General features: G+C 44.7%; 2 protein-coding genes across 2 annotated transcripts; both read right to left on the bottom strand.

Moving 5' to 3' along the window:
- Positions 1 to 13: 13 nt before the first annotated feature.
- On the bottom strand, positions 14 to 3,769 carry LOC127775739 (14-3-3-like protein GF14-G). Its single transcript, XM_052302033.1, has 7 exons — positions 3,589 to 3,769; positions 2,152 to 2,458; positions 1,986 to 2,073; positions 1,358 to 1,467; positions 1,127 to 1,275; positions 749 to 801; positions 14 to 654 (listed from the first exon to the last, which is right to left on the bottom strand). Exons 1-7 carry the CDS (start codon positions 3,650 to 3,652, stop codon positions 652 to 654), a joined length of 774 nt encoding a protein of 257 aa, XP_052157993.1. The 5' UTR covers positions 3,653 to 3,769; the 3' UTR covers positions 14 to 651.
- A 5,066-nt stretch (positions 3,770 to 8,835) lies between these two features.
- LOC127754582 (uncharacterized) lies at positions 8,836 to 12,292 on the bottom strand. The gene is made up of 3 exons (XM_052280160.1): positions 12,275 to 12,292; positions 11,806 to 12,051; positions 8,836 to 8,973 (listed from the first exon to the last, which is right to left on the bottom strand). The coding sequence occupies exons 1-3, from the start codon at positions 12,290 to 12,292 to the stop codon at positions 8,836 to 8,838; spliced, it is 402 nt and encodes a 133-aa protein (XP_052136120.1).
- Between the last annotated feature and the right edge of the window lie 811 nt (positions 12,293 to 13,103).

Here is a 13,103-nt window from a genome sequence, read left to right as displayed (position 1 = left end):
TCCAAAAAGTTCCTTGTGCCCCTGATTTTTCCCACTACACTACCCGTTGTGAACAACGATGACGAAGTAAAACCCAACCAACAACCAGTCAACCATTGACGGAACTTGCCAAATCCGCTTCTGAATTCTGACCCAATTATCAGGTTAACTCGTCATCTACTAGATGGCAAAGGGTATAACCGTATGGCAAAAGGCAAAACCGAAAACCAGTCATCATTGTCGCCACTCAGCACTCACAGGGCTAGAAAACCAACATGGTCACATACATACCGCGGTGGTGAGCTCTCATAAGTTAGATGGCAACACGTATCAATGCGCACCTGGCACTACATAAAACGGAATAGTTTTAACAAGCACAGGAACACATAAAAGAAGTGAAACTTTGATGAACCAGATAACTTTTGCCTAATCATCATCAAGAGTAACCCAAAAAAAACAATGCTTGCAAAAGAGCGATCAGCGAGTGCTTAGTACACGATGTTGCTCAAGAAGTCGAAGAATCAGGCCCAGACTACAAGCGAGGGTTACTCAGCAGCTCAACTCCTACACTACAGAACCTAACACTAACAGTGAGTAGATGGTAGTCCTTCCGCACCCCACCACACCCTTGTTGTTGTTATGCTTCGACTCTACCAGCTATTAGCACCTCCATCACTGCAAACATAGTAGGCGTGTTAAACAGATTTACTCAGTGACTAGGTGAGTGGATCAATATATCTATGGGAGAACATTGGGTGCGACTGCATACCGCTGCAGGGTCACCTTTAGCACCAGTTGTATATGTTCGTTCCCTAATATCGTCTGCAAGAGGGATTAAATATGTGAGTTATATTATCTCGTCCATTGAGCTATCCGTCATGTTTTTTTCATTATAACATTAGCTTTTAACTGCTATCCTTATAAAGACTTAAATCTGTAATCCTAACAGCACAAGCAAAATACAGCCGGTAAAGCATGCTATCCACTGCAGAAATAAGGTAGATTATCCACTACTAGACAATGTAGTTTCGTGAGCACGCAAAAAAAGAAAACCAGGGTACATAGCAACAAAAAGGTGTTGCCTACTCATGACAAGGTCACAGGATATGTAACAACATCAACATAGGGATTAATGATTTAATGTTACCTGCATCATCAGCCATATCAGAATTCCACAGTGCTAGATTATCCCTCAGAAGTTGCATGATCAGTGTACTATCTTTGTAATTCTCCTCACTGAGGGAGGGAAGCTCCGCAACAGCTTCATCAAAGGCGTTCTTAGCAAGTTGGCAAGCTCTGATATACAAGTAAACCAATAATTAATCCACTTAACAACTAGGTATAGATCAGAGCAGGCAAGGAATGAGAAACAACATACTTGTCAGGTGAGTTCATGATCTCACAGTAGAAGACAGATATATTCAGAGCTAAACCAAGTCTGATAGGGTCAGTTGGAGTGAGATCTGTCTGCGCAGTTTTGGAAGCAGTCTGAACACATGCAAAACAAAAGACAGAACATCAATTAGATGGGGGCTGTGACAACAATCACCAGGCTCACATGTACAGAGTTAGTACAATCCATCACATATTGTGTATAATCTGATGTCTCTATGGTAACACAAAATTATTGGAAGATCAGAATTGGCAGCTTAAAATAACATCAAACTAAATGTTTTACAAGGATGTGTATAATTCAAAAAGTGTGGACCTAGCAATTTTTCCTTCAATTACCATAAAATTCAAGTGCCAGTACTGCATGTCTATACAAGCTGTGCACACTTGTATGAGCCTCATTATGCAAATACGATTGTACAAGATGAATCTCAATTTAGCAAGTACCTGCCTATCCACTATAAATTAAAAAAGCAAACGTATGCAAGCCAAGCATGACAATCGTGAGGAAATAAACTCACATATACAACCAAGACTCGATAAATGGTGAACTCAATGAAACAAGTGACTTGAGAAAACAGAAACAAGTTGAAAATGAAAAAAGGATCACATGCCTCATAAGCATTGAGTGACAGTTCAGACACTTCAATCTTCTCAGTCCCAGTCTTGAACTCTGCAAGGTACCGGTAGTAATCTCCCTTCCTAAAATCAGGAATGCATTGATCAGACAATAATCCAAACACATTTAACAAGAATTAACAAAGGGTAAAGCAGCATCACATTTTGTAGTAGAAGACTGAGCTCTCAGCTCCAGAGGAATGTGGGATAAGGTACTTGTCAATAATGTTTATGACATCACAGCAGATTTTATCCATCTCAGCCTCCACCTTGCGACGATACTCAGCAGTCTGCCTTACATGACTCTCCTTGCCCTTTGTCTCCTCCTTTAGCTCAATGGATCCAATGATACGCATTGCCGCACGCTTTGCACCAATCAAATTCTTGTAGCCAACTGAGAGGAGGTTCCTCTCCTCCTTTGTCAGCCCCTCGTCTAACTTTGCCACACTATTCATTGCCTCCACCATCTCTGCAACATGGATGACAAAAAATCTCAAACAAGGAATGGACAGTTGATCAAATGCATATTTATTGTCTCAAAATAAATCATGCTACTTATTGTCTCATATTAGCGTACCACGCATACATAAGAACCTGGCAGAACGCCAGAACCAATATGTGATCACTTCATCTAGAGAGAGAACTGATAATGTGTTAACTTCATATAATATAGACACCAGAACAATACCACATCGGAATCACAAATCCTTGCCACTAGGCAATTCATGCAAGATATTATATGAAATTAAAACTCTCCTAGCATCCATTGGCACATTTGAGCAGAAATCCAATATAACGACCAAAGCAAAAACAATACGGGGTAAAACGGAACAGTAGAAACGCTCATCCCATGGCATCTGCCCATTCGTAACACCGCGACCCCGACCAGTTTGAATCAAACCAAACCAAAATCACCCTGCTATTGTTAAACCCCTGATTAAACCCAGAGTAGAAATCACAAGGGGACTCCCAAGTCATAAACACCCTAATCCACGTCCGATGCAGCAGCGACGCAGGACACGGCTCGAAATCGCAAACCCCAGTTAAACCCCAAAAAATGGACGGTGTGTGCGAGATCCATGCGCCATAGTCGTAGGGCGCCGAATCAACGCAAATCAACCAAACATCCTGGTTCTCTCGACCAACTCCCACGCGTCGAAACGCCAAACGAGATTACCAAACAAAAGCTGCATTCCACGCCCAATTTCTCCGCACGGAACAGCGCACTATCCAGCCGAGCCTAACCCAGAGCAAAGACGCGAATCATTACCCCCCACAATCCAAACATTTCAGAAACATAAACATGAACCAGCCAGAAAACGGAAAACCCCTCGCCCCGTGCCCCAACGGGCGCAGAGCACACAGACGCGAACTAATCCCAAAACTCCCAAAGTCCCAATCGCCTCCCAAAACAAACGCACGGAAGCTAGCACAACACCAATTACCACGAAACCACAACCAGCATCACCCAACGACAACGAGCACGAACGGAATCGCCACCAAAACACACACACAGCACAACACCACAAAACCCCCAAGCACGAGCAGAGGTAGGGAGGAACGGCAGGGGGGAGGAGGGAGCCGGGGGGGATCGCGTACCGTCGTATCGCTCGGCCTGCTCGGCGAGCTTGGCCATGTAGACGAGGTCGTCGCTGGGGGCCATGGCGAGACGAGAGAGAGATCGAGCTGAGCGAGGCTGCGATTTGGGGGTGGGGGTTTTGCTCTCGGCCCCCGGGACAGGAGGCGACGAATGGGGGGGAAGGCGTGGGATGCGAGGCGAGGGGGGGAGACTGGTGAGGAAGGGAAGGAGGGGGTACTTGTAGCCGTAGAGTACGCTCTGGACACGGGGATCGATGCGTCTGGTGGGGTGGCGGCCCGATCTGGGACGTTCATAGTGGTGTGCGCGTGTGATCTGAGCCGTTCGTTTTGGCTGATCCGAGCTTTTGGTTCTCTGCCGTGCTGGGGTCTCTCTCTCGCTTGGCAAGTATAGTAGGCCCCCAAATATTCCTCATCCAGATTTCAGGATAAAAATCATCTTTACACAAGTATTCCCTCTATTCCAAAATATATATGACACAACTAATTTCTATATTGGTTTCATAATATAAGGCATGTAATAGAGCATGTCCAACAGCATCTGGGAATGGTTTCCAATTAAGATTTTTTTAGAGTTTTGAACAAAAAACAAGGTCCAACAGTAGCCCTATATAGGAAACCTAGAGTCCTAATTCCCATCTCCGGAGTCTTCACTCCCTAGAAGTAGGCGGCTGCGCTCGCTCCCAATCACTCTCCTGCGGCCAGTTCGCGCGCTCATTATATGATCTCTGAAATATTCCTGCCCAGAGTTTCATCGCAAGGTTGTCCCGCCGTTGCCTCGATTTGTCCTGCTGCTGGCTCTAGGTCGTCCATCAGCGGCCCTATCTTTCACGCGGCCGGCCAGGAATCCATCACAATGTCCCCCAAGCCCAGACTTTTCGATTCATCATGCCGCCAACTCTAGGTCGTCCACCGGCGACACCATCTTCCACGACGGCGGCGAGGAGCGGCGTGGCCCTGCGGTTGCAAAGTGAGACCGTGCGATGGCAGCGACGGCGCGAGTTTGGCCCGACCTTGGTATGATGTGATGGCTCTGGCGTGGGCACGGGCGCGGCGACCTCCGTGTGGCGCTGCGGGCGCGGCTCGACCAGCATGGTCCATCTCAGACGAGGCAGCGCAGCGAGCGTGGCGCAGAGTGGTTGTGGCTGGCGGACATCGCCGTCGTGGGCTCACAGCCTCTGCGGACGCAGCAAGCAGATGTTCTTTCCCCTTTTTTTCATTTTTTTTTCTGTTCTTCGTTGCAAGTAAAAAACTGACGATGTTTAGGCGTACAAATTAAAGCGTTGCAATTTTAGTGTTTCTGTAGCTGGTTAAATCAATAGCCAATGTGATTGATCCTATACTTTTATTTAACTTCTGCTGACGCCGAGCGGCGCGAGACGAGGAAAAACTAATTCCTGATGGTAGTTTTGTATGGACCCACTTTTTTATTTTAGGGATTTTATTTTACCTAATCTCTTAGAGAAGGAACTATTTTCACACTTCAAATTCTCTTTAGGATTCCCATAATCAGATTTTTGGGGAAGAGATTTAGCCATTCTCTTGGTGATGCTCAGTTAATTAGCACATTCTCTTCCCTAAATTATTATTATTTTAAATCATATACTCACAAGATCTTTAGTTCTATTGGTTGCATGAATTTTATTAATTAGGGTGATTCATGATAACGATGAGATATTAATTATTTCTTGCTCTTTAGGTTAAGGGTAGTTGTGCCTTATATTTTTGGTTAAGGGTAGTTGTGCCTTATATGTTGATATGGGTCCACATGTCAGTGTCTTAATGGCACCTATCAGGAGAAGATCTTCGCTACATACATCTTCCTACACAACATCACATATAGTTGCAATCCCTTGCACTCTAAATCAGGATTCACAGCTTATTCTCTAATACTTCAATTGCTAAGTAGTAAAATTTGATATTGGAATGTTCCTAGTAGTAGTGAAATCCCATTTATTTTCACTTAACATGTTGCATTTGTTGTTCTCACCTTTGCATAGTTGTAAATCTTGATCTGGTGAGACGAGGGGAATGGGGTTAGACCATCATCACCTCATTCGTCAAAGGCATATGCTAATTTGTTGGATGAAAAATGGAGTCAGTACTTAAATTTTATAGGATGATTTCACTATGGATCACTCATCCTAAATGGTTTGATTTCACTATAAATCAGAGGAATTTTCTCAAAATAAGGTGAGTAACAACAAAAAATAAGTTAGGGCTGCTATACATATATCGACAAATTTTCTCCTCAATCATAGTGTAATTATATTTGTAAATTGTATGTATATAACTACAAAACAATTTATCTGTAACTTTTAAAAATCATAGGGTAACACGTTATTTTCGTTTAGCGGAGTTCGTGCGACCAAATATCATCTTTTTTTCTCCCCAACTTGCATGAATCCTGATGTAAATCTAACCGCCAAAAATTATGGGAAAGTTATGTAGTACAAGTTACATATGTAAGTTATAATTTAATCACAATACAATTATATTTTATTATACTGTATTTACATTTAATCATTTTAGGATAAAATTTATTGATAAATATATATCAAAATCGACTAATTATCTGCGAGATTGCGACACTGAACAAGAATTATAGCTTACTTCAAGTTCTAACATGATATGACATCGATCATTAATATAGTAACTACTCCAGTACTGAACAAACCACTTGCTTCACTTGTCCACGGCCACTCCGGCGGCATCATCGCCCTTCGCCGTCTCCGGCGAGCTCACTCACCACCACCGCCCTCTTCCTGCACTGATGCTTCCGGCACTGGCACTGCGCCGATCGCGTGCTCACCGTGCTCCCGAGCCGCGCGAACCTCATGCTCCCGCCCCCCTCCTCCTCCGCCGCCTCCTCCACTACCATGGTGGCGCTGGCGCCTCCTCTCCTGCTGCTGCTGCTCCTCCTCAGGCACAACGCCCTCATCCTCCTCCGCGTCTCGCACTGCGCCTCCTCGTGGCCTTCAGTGTCGCAGAACTCGCACCTGGTCATCCGGGCCGCCTTCGCCGCGCGCCGCGCCTCGCGCACGCTCTCGGCGCGCTCCCAGCTCAGGGCCAGCGCCACGGCCACGTCCAGCGCCTCCGGACGCTGCGGCGCCACCCAGTCGTGGAACTCGGGGAGGAGGCCGTCGACGAACGCGGACTTGAGGAACGAGTCGGGGACGTCCGCGCCTCCGCCGCCGCGGCCGGGGAACCGCCGGAGGATGCCCTGCATGCGGAGGTAGTACCGGTTGACGGGCTCGCCGGGGCGCTGCCTCATCGACAGGAGGTCCCCGCGCGCGCGGTCGGCGGCGCCTGGAGGGCGGAAGAAGTCGAGGAAGGCGGCACGTACGGCGTCCCACGGCGGAGGCGAGTCGTCGGCGCCTGGGGCCGCGAGATCGTACCACAGCGCCGCGTCGCCGTCGAGGGACGCCGGGAAGGTGCGCGCCGCGGCGTCCGGCGACGTGGCGCTGTTGACGACGCGGTCGAAGCGGGCGAGGTGGGCGTCGGGGCACTCGCCGGGGTCGCCGCGGAAGACCGGCAGAGTGGCGACCACGACGTAGGAGGCGGTGGCGGCGATGTCCGGGTAGGAGAAGTAGGAGGGCGGCGCGGAGGGCGACGGGGTGAGTTCTGGCGTTGGTGGGTCGGCGGAGGGCGGGGTCGGAGATCGGTGCCGGCGGAATCGGAGAAGGCCGCGGCGCCGGTGGCGGCGGCGGCGCGCCGGGGCGTCGTGAAAGGACGCCGACGGGTCGGTGGATGCATGGCCCATGTCGACTGCGTGTTAGCGCGCGCGCGCGTGTGGAGGGGGAAATGGGAAGTTAGAACTGGAGAGTGGAGACGGGCAGACGGAAATGAATGCGATTATATGCGACGGTTCGGTTTGGACTTGAGGCGGTTGACGTGTTTTTGTTACGGAATTGCTACTACTACTCCAAAGCTGTGTTTTTGTTAACTGTAACTCTGTAAGATGTAGTAGGACGACAATTTGGAAACTGCTTGTTTCTGCAATTCTGCGTAAATTATAGACTGTTCTTGTGATGAAAATCATGCGTACCAGACAAAAGGTACACCGTACACCGATGCATTTGCACTACGGAAAAGAACCATGCGTTTGCACAAGTCAGCCTGCAAAGGGGGCGGATCGGGCCGACCCATCTCCTATACCCTCTGACCCTATCTATCTTGGTGCCTGAGCTCGCCCCGTCTCTGGTGGAAGTGGAGCCGGCCCGTTAGGTTCGTGGCCGACCCACCGTAGCCGCGGGCCAGATGCACTGAGCGTCTGAGCCACCGTGTCCAGTGAATGGTTGACTGGCTGTGTTAATGTGTTATCAGTGAACCATTAAAGCAAGTAGCTATACGTCAATTCAATTATACAAGATTCAAAAATAATATGAACAATCATTTTATATTAAACTGATATCATTTTTGTACTATACTAATTTTATATAAATCAGATATCAAGTGAAATAAGGAAAAAAAAACACATACACTAGCATGATATCTGAACACATACTAACATACTAGAAATTTCGGTTGTGCGAAGCAAATCAACAGCACTACAGCAAAATAAATAAATAATCAAAAACCATACTAGAACACACTGTATACCCAATGCAAACATTCCGAAATGACTTAATCTTTTGCATTCAAAAGTACAAACATCAATCACTGGGTACTGGCACCCAGTTCAATTAAAACTAAGTACATGCATGTACTCATATCATTCACAAAAATCGATTTGAACAACCCAAATATCCGGTTCATTACATTGAGATCAAACAAAATGCAGCCTTCCAAGATCAAAGTGGGCATCATTTGGCATTCCCTAGCTTACACTGTTCGTTGAATCACCCAGGTCTAGATTCTGTAGGTTAACATGATGGAGAGATCGAATGATCATGGTATAATGACAGGAAGAAAATATACAATAATTGTTTTAAAAAGGTAATAACCTGCAATATCTCTCAGAAAAAGAAATGGTGCATTTATGTTTTATGGGCAACAACTGAATCAAGACATGAGCATATGCAGACAGACAGAGGAATCAAGGCAGTAGGTGTTCTAAGCATTTGAGTATTTGACATATAAAACATGCTTGAAAAACAGAAGTAATCTGCAGTCACCCAATAGTATTCACAATCAGAGATTAAGGAATACAAGAATCATCTAACAGGTGCTACACAAATTTGCAGATTTTACTAATTTTCTTCATTTATCTAGCAGTAGTGCAGTACAGTCTATTTTTAGGCTATTGTTTTATTTCAGAAAGCAGAGCATTGCAATACCAGAAATGAGGCTTATTCCTTTTGTACATCTAGAGCTTCTCATATGTTGTAAAAGAGTTGAACTAGCTTCCACCATCCTGTCCATCCATGGAATCCTCCAGGTCCAGGTAACTTCATATTCCAATTTTACAGAAAGCTAGCAAGTAGGACAACAAACCCATATAGGCATTGTGCAATACTGGATAAATAGAAAGAGAAAAGCTGGAAGAGATCTTGCAAGCAATCAAGCAAATAATGAATAAATAGACATCTTTCTCTTTCAGAAAATTAAATAGACAGATGATAAGAAGAGCACGAGCAATTTACTAACCACAAAATTATCACTGTAGTTGATTTCATTTACTGAGCTCACATTTATGTTAGGACCTAGCAATCAAAACATAAAAATAAATTAGTTTTAGCAAGATAAATACTAGAAGTAAATGAACGAGGGTAGTCGTGTATACCGGCAGAAGCTCGAAACCAATCTTGGAGGCAGATAAGCGCCTCAACTGAATCCATTGTAAGGCTACATCTGAAATCGCTGATCACTCTAGATCCTGTGCTGAATGCGGACTCAGATGCAACTGTTGAAGCAGGCCATGCTAGCACGTCCTGTGCTATGCAAGCGAGAGTTGGATACTTTGAGCGATTGGTCTTCCACCAATTTAGAATGTCAAATTTGTTCCCAAATTCCTGAATAGGATTCTCTTTGAGGTAGATATCCAATTCAGTATCAACTTGCTCACTTTATTGTTCATAGATGTGTTGAACCCAATCAGCCATAGGATCATTTTCAGAGATAGCAATCACATGTTCAGCTTGGCGAAGTGGGTTAGCATTGCTATCCTTGAGTTTATCAGAGTATTCCTTAAATAACATGTTCATTCTCTTATTAACTTTGTCAATCCTCTCTTTAGCATTTTCACCAAAGGCTTGCCCAAGCCGAAATTCCACAAACTTGAATTTGAATCTTGGGTCAAAAATGATACGAATGCACAGATATTTGTAAGACTTAAGCCAATACTTGTCAAATTTGTCCTTCATCTTTTTAACCATACTTGCCACTTCAGTGTCATTGTTAGAGTGTTCCTTGTCCAAGACCAATTTGATTTTCCACATCTCATGGAAATAAAGGTTTGATGTTGGATATAAAGATCCAGACACCACCATAGTTGCATCATAAAGCACCTTCAAAATTCCAGAGACTATAGTTGCTCTTTCCCACTGATCAGGAGAGGGTGCATATTTGTAATTTTTGTCTTGAACAGCCAATGAAGCATAAGCCCTCATGAAAGGGAAGGCTGCATTGAGCATTAGATATGTGGAGTTCCAACGAGTACATACATCCACAGTGGGATGCAACTCGCATGTGATCCCTTCTTGGGCAATGATCTCCTCAAACTTTTCTTTGCGAGATGGGGAATTATCCATGTACTTCACACTTTCACGGATGCTGCAAACAATAGAATCAATAACCTTCAACCCATCTTTGGCTATGAGATTGATGACATGTGCTGCACATCGGTTGTGAAGTAGCTTCCCTCCTGCTGGTATAGTCTTCTTAGCTTTCAAATTGCACTTTAACAACTTAGCCATTGAATCATTGGCTGAAGCATTATCCAAAGTAACACTAAATATCTTGTATGCGATATCCAATCTTGAATGCAGCTGAGCATAGCATTGAACATCTGCACTCCAGTATGAGGTGTCTTTACTCCAAAGAACTTTATAATCCTCTTCTGTACTCTCCAATCTGTGTCAATGAAATGACATGTCACACACATGTATCCCATTGTTTGGTTCGAAGTCCACATATATGCAGTCAATGAGAACCTACAATTTGCACCCTTGAACATGTCCTTCATTGCTAACTTTTGCTCTTTAAAAGCAGCAATGCAATCATTCCTTATAGTTGTTCTCGAAATAATCTTGAAGTAGGGGTTAAGACTAGCAGCAAAACTTCTAAATCCATCATACTCCACAAACTGGAAGGGCAACTCATGTAATACAATCATTCGCATGAGCTCTTTTCTAGAAACTTCAGGATCAAAGCTCCAATTCTTTAACCTTACACTATTCGGAGACATAAGTGTAGAGTCAAGATTCCCCACAATCTTAAGAGCACTAATTCGCTTCTTGCATCTTGTCAAATGCTTCCTCAATGAACTTGTTCCCGCTCCACGCTTTGCACGGATCTCTGTATCACAGTGCTTACATTTTCCTGCACCAACTTCATTATCAATGAGTATCGGCACAAACTCTTTCCAAGCCTCAGATCTGAATTTCCTTGTTAAAGCTTGTATTACTGGATTCACATGCTCATCTACAGGACCAACTTGTTCAGAGTCACTATCACCATCACCCATCTCAATATCTTCACCACTGTTAGTGCCAAGTCCAAAAAATGCGTTGGGTGTCCGCATTTCCTCACTTGAAACAAAGCAACGAACAACACAAATGTATCATTTGCCATCTAAAATAATTTTCTATCACATAATGTATGGAAAGAAAATTTTGGTGTAAAAATCTGCACAACAGCATGTTGTCAGCAGCATGCAAAAATGCTACTTATTCAGTGTTTCGTTCAGTGTATCCTGAATATTGAGAAAATCCAGGTTATACAGAGACAAAGTAAAAGACCATCTATTTAACACAAGGCAGTAGGAAACTTTAAATTAGCAGTAACTGAAACTTTCTCCTGAATGGCGTGAAAGCAAAATGAAACTTTCTCCTGGCATACAAATCTGGGCCTAGCAAAATGGCATGAAAGCCTAGCTATAAGAGTCACTTAAACTTTCTCCTGAATGAGACATGAACTATATATACAAATCAAACCAAAACCGAGCAAGACATATGAACAAGACAGGGTTCATGGAGGAAATCATACCTGTGCTCACGAGGGAGAGAAACCCAGCTGCACGAAGGTGGCGATGTGGCCGGGTGTCCTCCGAAACCCTCGCTGTTGCTGCCGGTGGAGTGTCCTCCGGAGCACCTTGCCGGTTGGCCACCAAGCAGGTAGCCGCCACCCGCCGGTGCCTCCATCTGCGGTGGAGCCGCACCGCCTTAGGCCGGGAGCCCTAAATCCGCCGCCGCCATGCGAACGCGAGCAAGCGGAGCGCTCGAACAAGGCCGACCCAAAAACCCCTAGGGTCAACTGACTCCTGGACCCATTGTCACCTAAGAAAATATGGGCCGGCCCGAAAACCTATTGGTGCCACGAATTTAGGTTCGGGCCACGGACCTAACGGGTCGACTCGCCCCACTTGCAGGCTGATGCACAAGTATGGTAAGCTTTGGTTAGAAACTTTTTGTGGAAAACAAAGTGTGGATTGTCTCGACTGTATGAAACTATGGCCTTGTTTGGATCCTCCGAGCTATTAAATAGCCCTCCTGAATCTTGCTATTTAGGAGTATTAAACGTAGATTACCGACGAAACCGATTCCATAATCCCTACGGCTTGTTTGGCAACTTGAGGGAAGGGGATTGGGAGTTTACACGAGGGAATTGATGGTGAGATTAAGATGGGAATTTGATTTTTCATCCCAGTCTCTTGTTTGGTAGAGATGGTGGAAATTGATAGGGAGTTTAGTTGGAGATTAGGTCATTAATGAAAACGGATTGCTGAGATTTGTTTAGGCGAAGTAAAGGAGGAATTCCCTCCCAATTACCACCCCCTACCCAGGTATTGAAAAGGAGGGAGTTCATTCATCAATTTCCCATCCCCATCCCACCAAAATTTTCATGTCTCCCAACCAAACAAAACAGTTAATAGCCTCATCCCTCTAAACTCCCAATCCCTCCTAAAAACTCCCCCCAACCAAACGGGCCGCTACGCTATTTTGCGAGACGAATCTAATGATGTATATTAATCCATGATTAGCGGTTGATTATTGTAACATCACTGTAGCAAATCATGGATTAATATACCTCGTTAGATTCGTCTCGCAAAATAGCCTAGGGGTTATGAAATGGGTTTTGTCAGTAATCTACGTTTAATACTCCTAAATAGCAAGATTCCAGAGAGCTATTAAATAGGGCCTATGAATCCACCAAACACCAACCAGCCTAAGAAATTATGGCACGCCTAAAATTTAGCGTACTAGCAAAAAGTACCAACCAACATGTAACCGTTCCAATGTTCAGCCAAACTATTTCAGTTTGATTTATTTCGATTTTTACAAATTCATGAGTCCTCCGAACACATGAAATGGAAATTGGAAACCATAGCCAATTCAATTTCAGCATGAGACAGATCT

The sequence above is a fragment of the Oryza glaberrima genome, chromosome 1 (genome assembly GCF_000147395.1).
Source record: "Oryza glaberrima chromosome 1, OglaRS2, whole genome shotgun sequence".
In the NCBI taxonomy this organism is placed as follows: Eukaryota; Viridiplantae; Streptophyta; class Magnoliopsida; order Poales; family Poaceae; genus Oryza; species Oryza glaberrima.
Note: the sequence above shows the minus strand (reverse complement) of the source record. Positions and strands in the feature narration are given on the sequence as shown.

Bases quoted from the DNA above. Each gene is read 5' to 3' on its own strand.
- LOC127775739 (XM_052302033.1), bottom strand. From the start codon at position 3,652: ATGGCCCCCAGCGACGACCTCGTCTACATGGCCAAGCTCGCCGAGCAG. The intron at 2,074-2,151 runs GTGATGCTGCTT...TCCTGATTTTAG, and splicing joins TCAGTCTTCTACTACAAAAT to GAAGGGAGATTACTACCGGT. The intron at 1,276-1,357 runs GTATGTTGTTTC...CTTGTATATCAG, and splicing joins ATCATGAACTCACCTGACAA to AGCTTGCCAACTTGCTAAGA.
- LOC127754582 (XM_052280160.1), bottom strand. The intron at 8,974-11,805 runs CGAGGGTTTCGG...GAATATGAAGTT, and splicing joins CACTCCACCGGCAGCAACAG to ACCTGGACCTGGAGGATTCC.